The sequence below is a fragment of the Aphis gossypii genome, chromosome 2, assembly GCF_020184175.1.
Source record: "Aphis gossypii isolate Hap1 chromosome 2, ASM2018417v2, whole genome shotgun sequence".
NCBI classification, from domain to species: domain Eukaryota; kingdom Metazoa; phylum Arthropoda; class Insecta; order Hemiptera; family Aphididae; genus Aphis; species Aphis gossypii.
The window spans coordinates 22,342,528-22,356,437 of NC_065531.1; the positions used below are offsets into that span (position 1 = coordinate 22,342,528).

Genomic DNA, 13,910 nt, shown 5'->3' on the forward strand with positions numbered 1-13,910 from the left:
TAAAAGATTATAGAAATTCTGAGAAATTAATATCTGTCTTCTATTAAATGATAGGTGAGCAAATACTAAACATAAGTTATTATGTATTGAAGCATAAAAATAATTATAATGTTTAAACAAGGATGTAAGAATAATTCATTAAAGATCATACTTCAGAGATTCAATTTACTAACATTTGTATTTGTATGGTTTTCATGGTAAAATTGTGTATAATGATTTATTATCAGAGTACCTATTCATAAATATTCTTTAATATAGTATGTGTATAATTTAAATTATTTGAAAGTTGAATATTTTAATCTATTGTTTTTTATATTTATTTAATATGTACCTAAAATGTGATAATGAGGTATTGATTAGATATTTTCACACATTATATTTGTTATTAAAGATTATACTTAATAATATTTATCTATACTCTATGTAAAGAGCTGTAACATTTAATTAATTTGACAATTCATATTTAAACAAGAATAAATAGATGCCATCATAATTTACAAATCTGTCTACATAACAATAATACTCACCCATTTTCCATAATATAAAAATGATATACTTAATTACTATGATAATTAAATCATTCTTAATTAACTGATTACTGTGTAGTGACAGACTTTAATTTAGACTATACCTGAGTATGATACTATTATAATCTAACATTAGATCATAATACAATATTTAAAAAAATTGTATTTCTATAAACACCAATAATATTTTATCTTTATTTTCAGTAGAAATTATGAATAATATTATCTTATTTAATTTGAATCTGTGTTATGTATAAGTATTTAGACGTTCTACTATTAAATTCTTTACGAATTTAAGTATATACATATGTATATTATTTATGTTTAATGTACACCTGAAATAATAATAATCTAAATAATTAAAATAGTAAATATGTAGGTACTTTCTTATTAAATAAAGAATACTGAATTTTTTGCATAGTCAAACGGGTTTACCCAACCATAAGGCAATAATGTGTAATACTTAATTTTAACCTGAGGGGCAACTATTGTGAAAATTGAGGAGTTGTTCACCTCCTCTTTTATATAAATATATTATATATTTATGTCTGTATTTAAAGATATTAGAATATAAAATGAATTTACAGAACATATTTTTGAGTTCTTTATTTTTTGAGTATACCACAGTAATAGATAGATAATACATAGATCTTTGGCGAAATTTGCTTTATAAAATGATCTTTTACACATATACTATATTCTCTACTTTCTTTCAACCAAACATATTATCTAATTTGATAATATCTCTGAAAGATCAGAGAATCCACCAATCTTAAATAAATATTCCTTCATAAATTGCCAAGAACTAATTCAAACAAGAAGTTTAAATTTAAATTTAAAAATATTTTAGAATATAGATTGAACTGATTTAAATATTAAATATATCTATCAGATAAAAATATATTTGAGTTTATGGACTGAAAAATTAATTCAACTTTACAAGACACAATATATCACATTCAATAACTTAATTGGCATGTAGTACAATACAATGGTAAAAAATCACAAGGATTTCAAGGCAGGATAAATGAAAAATATACAAATGAAAATTATTTTCATTAGTCGGTGAAAAAGAAAACATTATAAAATAATAAAATGTAACAAATAGAAACAAAAAAATATAACAAACAATAAAATTATATATAAAGTTAGAATAGTCTAATAAAAACGTGGAACAATAAATTAAGATTACATTTATTAATAATTTGATTTAATTATTTTATCTTGTAGTGCATTTGTTAATAATTAAGACTTTGGTATTTAAAAATAAATAAAAACATTGCATTAATGTTTATACCAATAATCAAAAATATGTTTTAGTTTATACAATAAGTGATGGTTGATTTAATAATAACCAGATTCCCAATGAGGATGATAGGTTTCCACAAATCTCACTTCTGACTAGAAATTTTAACAAAATAATTAATACTTTATTTCAGTATTAAAAAAAATAAATTGTTATATTTAAAATAAAATATAATTTTTCACTAGATACTTACCAAATTTGTATAGTTCAAAATTATTTTTAAGAAAAATTGAATTACTCTATTATTAAAAATATTAATTTGTTTTTGGTTTTAATAAAAGTTAATCTTCCTTCACCAGTATTGAATATAAAATATAATATAATAAATTATTAAATACTTCATATTTATGGTTTCTTAGTTATTAAACAATTGCTCTGTTTATTATTTTAGTGCAGTTTTAAACTGTATTATACACTTATAGTAATATTATTCTAGTGAGTTCTACGAGTTCTGCTTTAAAGCTTATGTATCATATAGATATTTTAATAAAATATCCATTTAATTATGTATAAACCATATTCTTATAATATAATATAATAACTATTTTAAATCAAATTAAAAATATACAACTTACTTGAATATTTTAATAATTATTATTTAAATAATACATACAGTTTGTTAAATTGTTCCATTTTAAGATCAACATCTACCAAATATTTTATACATAAAAAACTGTGACAAACTTTTCATAGTATTTTTAATTTTATAGTTAAACTAATCAAATTAAATAAAACATAACCTACCACAACTATCATTAAGGGAGTGTTACAATGTTCAAAATAATCTTTTATTCAATACCATGTAAAAAAAAAAAAATGTAAATTTACAATAAATGAATACAAGTTTCGAAAATTAAAAAAAAAAATAAGTAAATTACTTTAGAATTTTTTAATAGGTTCATTAATTTTGGGTATATTAGTTGTTTTGTCATAAATAAGTCTTGTTAGGGAACAGTGCACTCACACCTTTAAAGTGCACAATTGAATATACCACCAATAAGTAATACTAAATTCATAATTAAAAGTTAAATTAAATAATAAATGCATAGACTTTTTGTTATCATGAGTATGTTATAGACAGATGATATATTTTACATTGGCACCTTCTTGTTTTAATACATTATAGGCAATAAAAATGTAAGTTTTGAGCTTGGTATGCATAGTAAGCAAAAAGTATCGACATATTTATATAATATAAGCATTAATAAATTAAAGCTACAAATACATTTTTTTTTAAAGTATAAATAACAAATGTGTTTTAAAGCAGAGTGTAATGCATATTCTAAGATACCATATTTATTCACTTTAAAATACAATAACTTGAAAATTATTAATTAAATATTTATAAATGGATAAATAATTAAATTTTAATAATTATGTTCAACGAGATCAAATTAATTTATGTTTTAGAATATTATTAAAATAAATTATTGAATATATATTAAAAATAAATATAATATTTTACTTTCATCAAATAACTTGACTATATTTAATTTTACATTACTTTCCTGTAATAAATAGAAATATTTTTTTTTATTGTTTACAACATGTTCCTATTATGAAATGTATGAACTATACTATCCAAATAAAATGATTATTAGTTTAGGATGACACTTTATGAAATATTAGAAGCAATCAAAACTCATGCAAAATACCTTGTAGCATAAAGAGGCAACTCCAAGTCTTACCCGAGTTGGTATTGATGACATAGTGGTTGTAGTAATACCACTGACCATAGATCCATTCATAGAACCTGGTGAACGCTTTGTCTTGTGAATAGCACAATTGGTCGACATTCGACTGGCAGACATTGGTGATTTGGAAACCTTAGCAATGGGAGTAAATAAGCCAAATTTATCTTCACATTCAAAATATCTAAAATAAAAATGAAATTATTGTAATTTTAAAATTATTTATAGTAAACAACTGAATTACTTAATTCCTTCCACCGTTCCATTATTTTTTCCAAGAGGATCATCTAATTCAATGCCACACCATTCTCCTGGTGCAAATTGAGTTGCACCACGATACCTCAAAATTCCTAATTTAGACCCTTGCCCACTGCTAATAATTACACGATCGCCAATTTTTAAGTCACTGCTGCTTTTAACTATAGGTGTTTGACTAATACCTATAATAAAATGTATATTATTTTTATTAATATAAAACTGCAATATATTTGTAAAGAAAAAATAAGAGTACTTAAGTAACCTCTGCTGCAATGTAATGAATGTTTTAAATTTAAATTTTATGATAAATAGTTGTATATGTTAGAAAGCAATCATGAGCGGAGATGATTTAACTTTTTACTATCCAACAATTGATAATTTTAATAATAATAAAAAAATTTAAAAAATTTCGTTATTTTTTCTTTTCCCCTAATACCTGATATTTTGATCATGTATTCTCTTTATTTTTAATTAACTACAAGAAAAACTTTTTGAGAAAAATTTTTTTACTCATAAACAAAAATATTTTCATACCTAAATTGATAAATTTTAAAATTTAAATATTTATTGAAAATGTTAGGTTTAAACATTTAATCGTAAGTCATTTGTTTTTAAATCATAATAAAAAACCAAAACTGATTTTGTTCAGTATTTTCATTAGTGTCTTATTTTTTGTTAGTACTATAAAAAAAAACTTAAAATGAATACATATATAAGTAAAAATATTTAGTTTACTATCAGAAATCTGAAAATCTCTCTGAACTTTATTAAGAACACTTTTTTCATTGGGAAAAAGTTTCTTCACACACAAATACAAATTATAATAAAATACATCATTATAATTTGTAAAGCCACTCACTCAAAAATTTAAAATAATAGAGAAAATAAAAGATGCAGTCTAAGAAACTTAAGTAGTTCTATAGATTTTTATATTTAAATGTTTTAATATTTAACAAATATGTAGTTTATGATTTTGAAAAAAACATAGCAGATAGAAAAACAACAGAGAAAAAAATAAATACTAACTTTAATTTATATATTGATAAATAACAATTCAATTTTTGCTTTTAATTTTGTAATTTATCATTGATTTATCATTTAAAGATACCCACTTCAGTAACCAACACAACTAAATCATGTCTATTTTTACTTACTTTTTGGGGCAGCTTTAGTAGCTGTTACAGTAGAACCTTGCCGTTTAGGCATAGGAGTTGAAAATCCTAATGGTTTAGTTGCAGCAAATGAACTTTGAACCATAGAATCTTCAACAGAATTCAAAGGAGCAGATGTAAGGTTAGTCAGACGAGCAAATATGCCTTTCTTTGGTTCACATTGAAAATATCTTGTTCCACTTACAGACCCATCATTTTTACCTAAAATAAAAATATTATAAAACCCAACACAACTTTTATATTATTAAATTACCAATTGGTTCGTCAAGTACTACACCAGCCCAATCCCCATTTCCAAAATTAGTTTCACCTATATAGGCAATTTGGCCAGGTTTAGTTCCTCCCACCCAAATTCGATTGCCGATGATAAATTTATCCGTATCTTCTGTAAGAACAACACTGTTTCCTACAAATTATAAAACTATCTAAGTTATTTTTCAATATAATTACGCGAATAATTAATAATTTATTACCCGCGTGATGTATATTAATATATTGTATATTACAGCGAATAATGATGATTATTTAAATGAACGCATACATGATAATGTGTTTAAAATAAAGATAGGAAAACAAACCTGAACTACGTCTTACACCAGCTTCACTTAGTCTACGTGCATCTCCTATGAAAGAATCTGAACCGCCTAATGTAAAAGCAACATGAAAAACTAAACTACTTACACAAAAAATATATGAAAAGCTGCAACTTACTTGATGATTTGCGCTCATCTGTCGGCTTTTTATTAAAACCATTGTTTTTGCTAACATACGCCATATCTAATAAATTACAAACATAAAACAAAATGCAACATGCAGATAATATTTTAAGCAATAATAAATAATTGTTAGTTATAATACTGATTTTACGCAAAAATCCAAGATTCTAAAAATCCTTAGTGCATCTAATAATTTATCATTCATCGTAGGCGAGCTAATAGCCAACAGGGTGAGCTAAACATACTTTTCAACCTCTAAAAAGGATCATGTATATCTCTTTGAAGTTTTTTTTGTTCTTAAGGAGCTCAATATTAATGAATTATTTAAAATATAATTTTTTAAAAAAAAAATTGAAAAAGATATTATAGACATGCTTAAAATGCTTATGCTACAGTTAAAAGGCAACTTAAGCTATGCGATTTTACAATTTTATTAGTCTAGGGCTCGGAAGTTGATACTTTTTTATCAACATTTTGTATTTTTTTAAATACTTTTTAGACGATGCTCTCCTGGCCACAAATGTGTTTCATTAGCATGGGAATCTGAATAAGTAATTTTTATTTTGAATTTTTTTGGTGTTTATTACTTTTAAGTCATTTTTTGGTAATTTTCCCATATTTTTAGTTGATTTTACACTAATTAACTTCTTCTTATCGTTTCTTGTCGACCATTAAGCCGACAACTTAAGGCTTAAAAATTCATAAAAAAAATATTTGTAATTATTTATTTCATTTTTTAAGGACATTTTTTGTCGTTTTTCATATTTTGAATAATTGATAAGCTTTAATAAATTTATATAGAATTTTATAGTAAAATAGTGTAAAATATTTAAAAAAATATTTTTTTTTTATTAATTTAAAACAAATATTTGTATTTTTTTTTTTTTGTCATTTTTTAAGGACATGTTTTTGTCATTTTATGCGTTATATTTGCATGTTTTTAAGGTCATCAACTTCCGAGCCCTATTTATTAATTTATTACTATCCTTTTTTATTTTTAGAGGAAATGGGTCATTTTTTAATTTTTCCATTGAAGTTGGCGGACACCTGTATGGCTGTATGTCTATATGTAGTATGTATTGATCATACTCGATCGTAAAAATTATATAAACAAATTTATAAAAGCTAATAAATTACATAACTACATTTTAAACATAGAAAGAGTTAATATTTGGTTAAGGAAAGAAAACTTAACTCTAAATAAATTAAATACTAAAAATAGTAAAAGTTATAAGATAATAAAACACTGCCGATACCAAGTTATTTGTAATAAACCGTATTAATAACAAATAAATAAATAATAAATAATGGCATAATGATTAATGAATGATCCAAATTATTTATACAATACCTACTAATGTCTAATAATAATCTAGGTAATGTCTACTTTAATATTTAAATTATTTTACGGTTAAAATACTTGAAAAAAAATGTAATTATTAGCTTAAGAAATTGCACACACGATTTATATTATATGAATATAAATTGTTATTTATTTCATGGTTTATACTTCCAGAAGTTATTATTACCAGCAGTTTTTTTAACGCTTGAACCTCCGTCTAATCTGGTAGCATTAGAGCTTACTCCATCTGGAATGACATTACATTAAATAATAATTATTAATAGATTGATCATAATCAATAATGACAATAGGATGGTGGGATTATAATTAAATATCCATGAATGTGGGTACGTCAGTGAAAATTAAATGATCTAAAATAAACTAAATAATCCTTATTATAACTTACCATTGTTTGAAATATTTATGAATAAAGTATAAAAATTTTCAACAATATTTTCTCGCTGATTACAGTGTTTTAAATTAAAATTAATACAAGTAGGTCATAAGTTTAAAATCACCCACCAAATGAAACAAATGTAGGCGTACTTATACTAGTATATGCACGCCTGTAGCCTATAGTGTGGGACGATATTCTATGTTCTCCGTGTATTTATTCAAATAACAGGATATAAACATAAAAATTACAGTACTACTTTATATGCATATTTGTATTCTACAAGGGATGTGATAGTTTATATTTCTATTCTAATTTAAGGTATCATATTAATATAATTTAAATTATATTTAATAAAATATATTTTCATTTATTTAACAACTATCATTTTTATAAGTGCGGGCTATGCTTAAAATAGACAAAATTGGTTATCATTGTTACCTATGCGAATTTCAAAAAAAATATTCACTATGTTAAAATATTTTCTAGTATGTTAACATTTTAATAAAATTGTGAAATAATAATGTAGTGTTTTTACGACTTTACGATTTATTTATATCCAATTTATCAAATATTATTCATATTTCTACAAGTTTTAGGAATGTTGTTATTGTATTAAAAATTTTAGAACTTTTTTATATTTAGAAACAAATCAATATTATATAGGTATTTAATTATACATAAGGTATAATAAATTAACAATAATGATTTTTTTTATTAGAATATTATTGTTGTTTTAATGTTTTTTTAGGACATCCGTAATAAAATTATGATCAATTTTTGTCTATTTTAGTTATATTATGAGTTAGGTTGTTATTTAGTTATTACTACATACGAGTTAATTAAAAATATTAAAAATATAAAATAAGAACAAATATAGTAGACGTATTAATTTCGGAAAATAACAATATCGTCACTTTTGAAATTTAATATCTCTTAAACATGTACCTATATTTATTTCATTGAGTATTGTATTTTAAAGTCATCTATTTATATTAAAATGTATTATAATTATTCTACCATCTTCTCTGCAGAATAAATCCAAATGTCTTGGTACAATTGTCTCTTCGAATACAGGATTCGGCATCTCATGTAGTCATATATAGACAGGTATGTACTTAAAATACTGATACTGTAAACCAAACTGAACTGTCCGAATATTTACAAAACAACACCTGACTAAAGAACAACAACTAATGATGACCATAACCTTGTAAGCACAGGTGCACAGTAGGTCGCCTACGAACTTTTCCTCTATGAAGGAGGTGTTGCAGGAGTGGCCCCCCTTCCAATATATTGGTATGTGTTTACATGTCCTAGTACATCCGAACTCAATATATCATTACACTATGTATTTCAACATATCCTGTAATAATTATAAAGCCTACTTATATACATAGTTTATAGTCTATAGTCTTACCGTATAGTAAACACAGTAGCGCAATAACTAAAATTTCGATAATATACTAATTTTACTTTGAATGTGTAAAGGTAATGTAACTTATCATAGTAGGTACTAACTATAATTCTTAATTTAAATAAATACCTATAATTACTTTTCATTCTTTCCTTTTAAAGTTCCTAATGTTTTTTTTTACTTTTTTCAACCATAAATGTAATAACATTTTTATGTTAATATTATTTAAGATAAAAACTGACTCACCAAGTTTGATGGAAGATGAACTGGGTAACCTCGACACTCCCATTGTGGGAATTTTGGTTGGTGGTCGTAAACCAGACGTCTTCATTTCCTTATTTTCGGAGTTTTCGCTCATTTTTAACAAACTGTTACAAACTTATTGAAAATAAATTACGAAAAACTATGAACTTTCAAAACTATAGATTGAATGAATTAAAACACTAATGTAAACAGAACTAAATGAACCAAACATAGTAAAAATCAAAGTAAAAACAAAAGCATGGGTATATTGATGTAAAATTTGAATAACGCACCAGCACACCTAAAACAATAAATATATTAATTTATTATTAAATTTTTAAATAACAAATAAACTTAAACACGAAGCCACGTAGGTGTAAATATCTACATAAAAAACGACAAAATACATACGACACACTATTGTCACTATTATTTAAGAATTTAAGATAGATTAGTACAGATAAGATACTCATTATCGTATTCTCATCCTAAAACAAAAAGCGTATATACATCGTGGTTTTCTAATAAACAATTTTATCTTTAAGTTATTAAAATAAAAATACTTGGCAAAACGCACTAGATAAAGTGCCAAAATTGTTTATATCTATATGATAGTTTTTAAACACAAACGCCCACTTATTATATATATTACCAAAACAATAGCAATTATAAGTTGTAAAATTGAGGACGTCAAATTTTAACACTCTATCTTTGTCGGTAGGTATACCTACACATCTTATCGATACATTATAATTATAAAAAAATAAAAACCATTACCAATTAGTTATTTGCATACATAAATTAGTTGCTTGTAAATTCAAAAAAAAAAAATTACAAATAAATAAAGCATTATAATATATTTTATATTACAAATTAATATAAATATCAGGAAAAGAACCTTTTATTATTGTTTATGCTTTTAGATACCTATATAATTCAACACCAATAAGATAAACTATTAATATAGTAACTAAATTAAGACTTTAACCACCCGTCCACCCAGAGTAAACCCTACGCACAGTTTAAGACGGTAGATTTTAGCTCATTTAAATAATTTTTACTTGTTTGCAAGTAAATTTTCTACCGGAGGAACTTTAAAACCATACATATGCAATTAAATCCTTCGTGTCTATGATTTTTTTCCTAAATCCTATTATTACTTTACATATAATTTAGTAATTCGACAAAACACGACAAAAAAGACAAAATTCAGCATTGAAATATATTCCCCAGCCGTCTGTTTACAACACATCGCAAGATGTAAACGAATAAAAAAATAGTTAATGAGACGGAGACAAATAGACAATGACGATCGAAGCTATGAAATCGATAGAAAATAACATTAATAATTGTACTTGATTTATCTATAGACATTAGACATGGTAATAAATAAATTTATATCGATAAAAAACAAGCAACGCCATATTTGCATGCACGCTGCATGCGCCCGAATAAATGGTCCTAAATAGTAAATTCATTAAATTACATTTTATAATAAGAGTGATAAATCATAATATAAATAAAATGGATTCGGATAAATAATGGACGGGTTTCCTAAAAAATATCTTAATAACTTTATTGTATTATAATATTTATCGATACAATTTTTAATTATTTTCATCATTATTGGATCATAATGGGAGGGTTTGAGCATTTGGTATAACTAGCGGGGATGCAAAAGGTTTAATCTCAATACACTTTGTTAGAATAGCATCTTCCTAACAAAAAAAAAACTCCCAACTGAGGAGGAACACTCAATACCACATTTTCAAGCCTTAATATTAAGAAAAATAAACTATACAAATTTGAAATTTATAAGTACTCATAATGGAAGTATGGTATATGAAACGCCGACAATTAAGAGGATGCCACAACCCCCATGTGTTATCTCCGTCTTACATACATACAAATACAAAATATCAAATTTTCATTCAGCGGAATTAATTTTATACTGTTTGTTTTAATAATAGAGTAAGTTTACCAATTATCAAACTTAAAAGTTGAAGGTATGAATATTATTTAGGTCATCTCATATAAAGGCATTTATTGATATTTTAATTTTGAAGTGAGTTACGAGCATTTTAGAGTTTAAAGACAGTTTAAATATTTTACATAACTATAACTCACATAAGCATTAAAATATCAATAAAAGCCTATGAGATGCCCTAAATAATATGCTTACCTTTAAATGTGATAATAGGTAAATATACTATAATACTATATTATATTATATAAAGCTAACAGCATAAAATTGATTCCGCTGAACGAAAATTTGTTACGTCGTATGCATATTATATAAGACGGAGACAACACATGCGGGTGTGGTCTCCACCTAAAATGTCGACAATCAAAATATCGAAATGTATGAAGTATTGATAGGTTAGAATAAAGAAAATCAAAATATCAAAAAGTACTATAATATGTCAACAGATTATAATAAAAATAAAATAATCAACCGTCAAAACATGTATTTGGGAATATCACACTAGCGCGCATGTGTTGTTTACGTCTTACACACACACAATACGACATAGTAAAATTTCGTTGACCAGTTTTAATAACATGCTTTTAGTTTAGATATAAGAGTGAATTGACCAATTATCATACTTTTAAGTATAAGAACATTAGCTGTGTTCTCTCGTTGGTATTTTACGGTATTTTAATATGCATACAACATATAGACTAAAAAACCTTTGCACAGAATCGTTTTTTCTACACAATAATTTATCGTTGAATTCAAGTTTAAAACACCCATTACAGACATCAACTCGTCACCTAATATACAGTAGAACAGTACCCGTTTAACTATACCTTCTTTTTTTAGTTTTATTTAATTTATTGTTAACAAAAAAATGATTTAATTAATAAAATATTCTGAACGTTTGAAGTGCAAATTGCAGGAGATGCATGACATTTTCACTAAATATTTATATTAACATTTTCTATACATGATATAATATTCAAAATATATTGACACTGATTGAACTATATTGAACTTCAAAAAAATGTAATACAAGGTTCCTCGTATGTAATTATTATAGCTGTTTAAAAATATTAAAGATAAAAAAAAAATTAAATCCAATGATAGGTATCATTATACACGAAAAATGATTTTGAACGGAGATGATTTATCAGCCTAGGATAGTAGGATATACCTAATTTAGAATGGATGATGAAAAAAGTGATTTATGTTTTAATGGACTGAATACGCCAACATTTAAGTTCTTTTATAATTATTGTAAATAAATTTTTTTATATATTTTTAACTTCAAAATAATTAACAAATATTCAAGTTTTTAACGAATTTTTGTCAATATTTGAACTTCAAACGCAAATAAAAAAAAATTGTACCTATGTATTCTTATGATTTTTGTATTTTATTACTTTTAAAAATGTATACCTGTAATGCTAAAACGTGTTTCAGATCAAGTCCACCATAAAAAAGCTGTAGATACTTGATATAAATTATAGACTATTATAACTTTAGAGTTTAGACCATTTTTGAAATAGTTTATATTTTCCTAAACGTCTAGTTTACAGGGTTGTGCCTTGGTAATAACTAATAACTAATAAGTAGGGCTTAGATTTTAAAGCGTAATAAATACCTAACAAAAAAAGCACACGATAATTTAAAAAAAGAAGAATTTTTTTTAAAAGGCATGACCAAAAATTAACATGAACTAGTTATAAAAATGAATTAGATTTTTTTTAAATTAATTAAAATTAACAAAAGAATTAACTACCGTGTATATCATGTAAGTTTGTAGTAGTGAAACTGACTATTGTTCGATAAAATATTTTTATCCATAGATAACGAACTTTCAACATCCATTGAATTCTGATCGGAGCATAAGTACTTCATACAAGAGGTTTCAAATTACAACATTAAATTTTAAATTTTGAAGTGGTCGATATCGATGTTACAACTTACAAGCATACTGGCCGTATAGGTACTGCGGTCATATTAGGTAGATCGATAATCTAGACATTTAATAATCAAGCCGATAACGAAAACAATAACAATCTAATATAAACATTTAGTCCGCATTCAGGGTTTTTACGTTTCTTATTATTTATTTTTTTTTTTATTACAATAGCATAATAAGTAAAAACCATATAAAAAATCCACAGCTGGAATAACTGAAAAAAAACGATAAAAAAGCAAACAGAGGCACAAATCTAGGGGAGCAGGGGGGCAGCCGTCTTACTGTTATCTCACAATTTAAATTATAATTATTTAATAATTTTATATTTTTATTTGATACATTTTATTATTATTTATACATAAGTGAGCACAGCGAAATTTTTTTTTTAATAGGTGGGTATTGAATACTTTTATTTAACCCTCTCCCCCTATAATTTAAATTAGTTTGCGCCTCTGAAAGAAAAAATAAATAAATTAATTAATTTGGAATAAAATAATGTGAAACAAATTTAATGGATAAAAATAAAAATGGTCAAGTGAGTAACGCTCTGATCTATAATAGGTCACTATAATGAATGTATTAAATTTGAATTTTATTTGAAAAAATAATTGGCAAATATTCATGATTTTGACGAATTTTTGTTAATATTTGAACTTAAACGTTAATAAAAAAAATATATATGCTTATGTGTTCTTTAAATTTTTGAATCACTACAAGATTAACTTATGAGGAACTTTGTACTAAATTTTCAAGTATTTTGACTCGGCCAAACATTTTTTATCGATATTTATGAAAAAAAACTAAACAAAAATTAATATTTAAAATGCCTATAAATAGCATTAAAATAAATGAAATATTTTGAAAACTTAATCATGTAAAAAAAAATGTTAATCTAAATAACTGATGAAATTTTCAAGT

At 24.4% G+C, this 13,910-nt stretch overlaps 1 protein-coding gene across 4 annotated transcripts in view; it reads right to left on the bottom strand.

The window, feature by feature from the left end:
• Positions 1–13,910, bottom strand: part of LOC114124307 (CAP-Gly domain-containing linker protein 1) — a 28,845-nt gene that overhangs the window by 8,869 nt on the left and 6,066 nt on the right. The window contains exons 2-9 of one of the 4 annotated variants that reach the window (XM_027987515.2): positions 9,070–9,367; positions 7,200–7,259; positions 5,666–5,731; positions 5,533–5,598; positions 5,208–5,360; positions 4,937–5,155; positions 3,769–3,964; positions 3,522–3,708 (exon numbers count right to left, since the gene is read on the bottom strand). In XM_027987515.2, coding sequence (XP_027843316.2) covers positions 3,522–3,708; positions 3,769–3,964; positions 4,937–5,155; positions 5,208–5,360; positions 5,533–5,598; positions 5,666–5,731; positions 7,200–7,259; positions 9,070–9,181 — 1,059 coding nt within the window. In that variant the 5' untranslated portion in view covers positions 9,182–9,367. Of the gene's footprint in view, positions 1–3,521; positions 3,709–3,768; positions 3,965–4,936; positions 5,156–5,207; positions 5,361–5,532; positions 5,599–5,665; positions 5,732–7,199; positions 7,260–8,426; positions 8,635–9,069; positions 9,368–13,910 lie in introns of those variants that run through there. The other 3 variants (XM_027987516.2, XM_027987518.2, XM_027987519.2) reach the window with 3 other exon arrangements.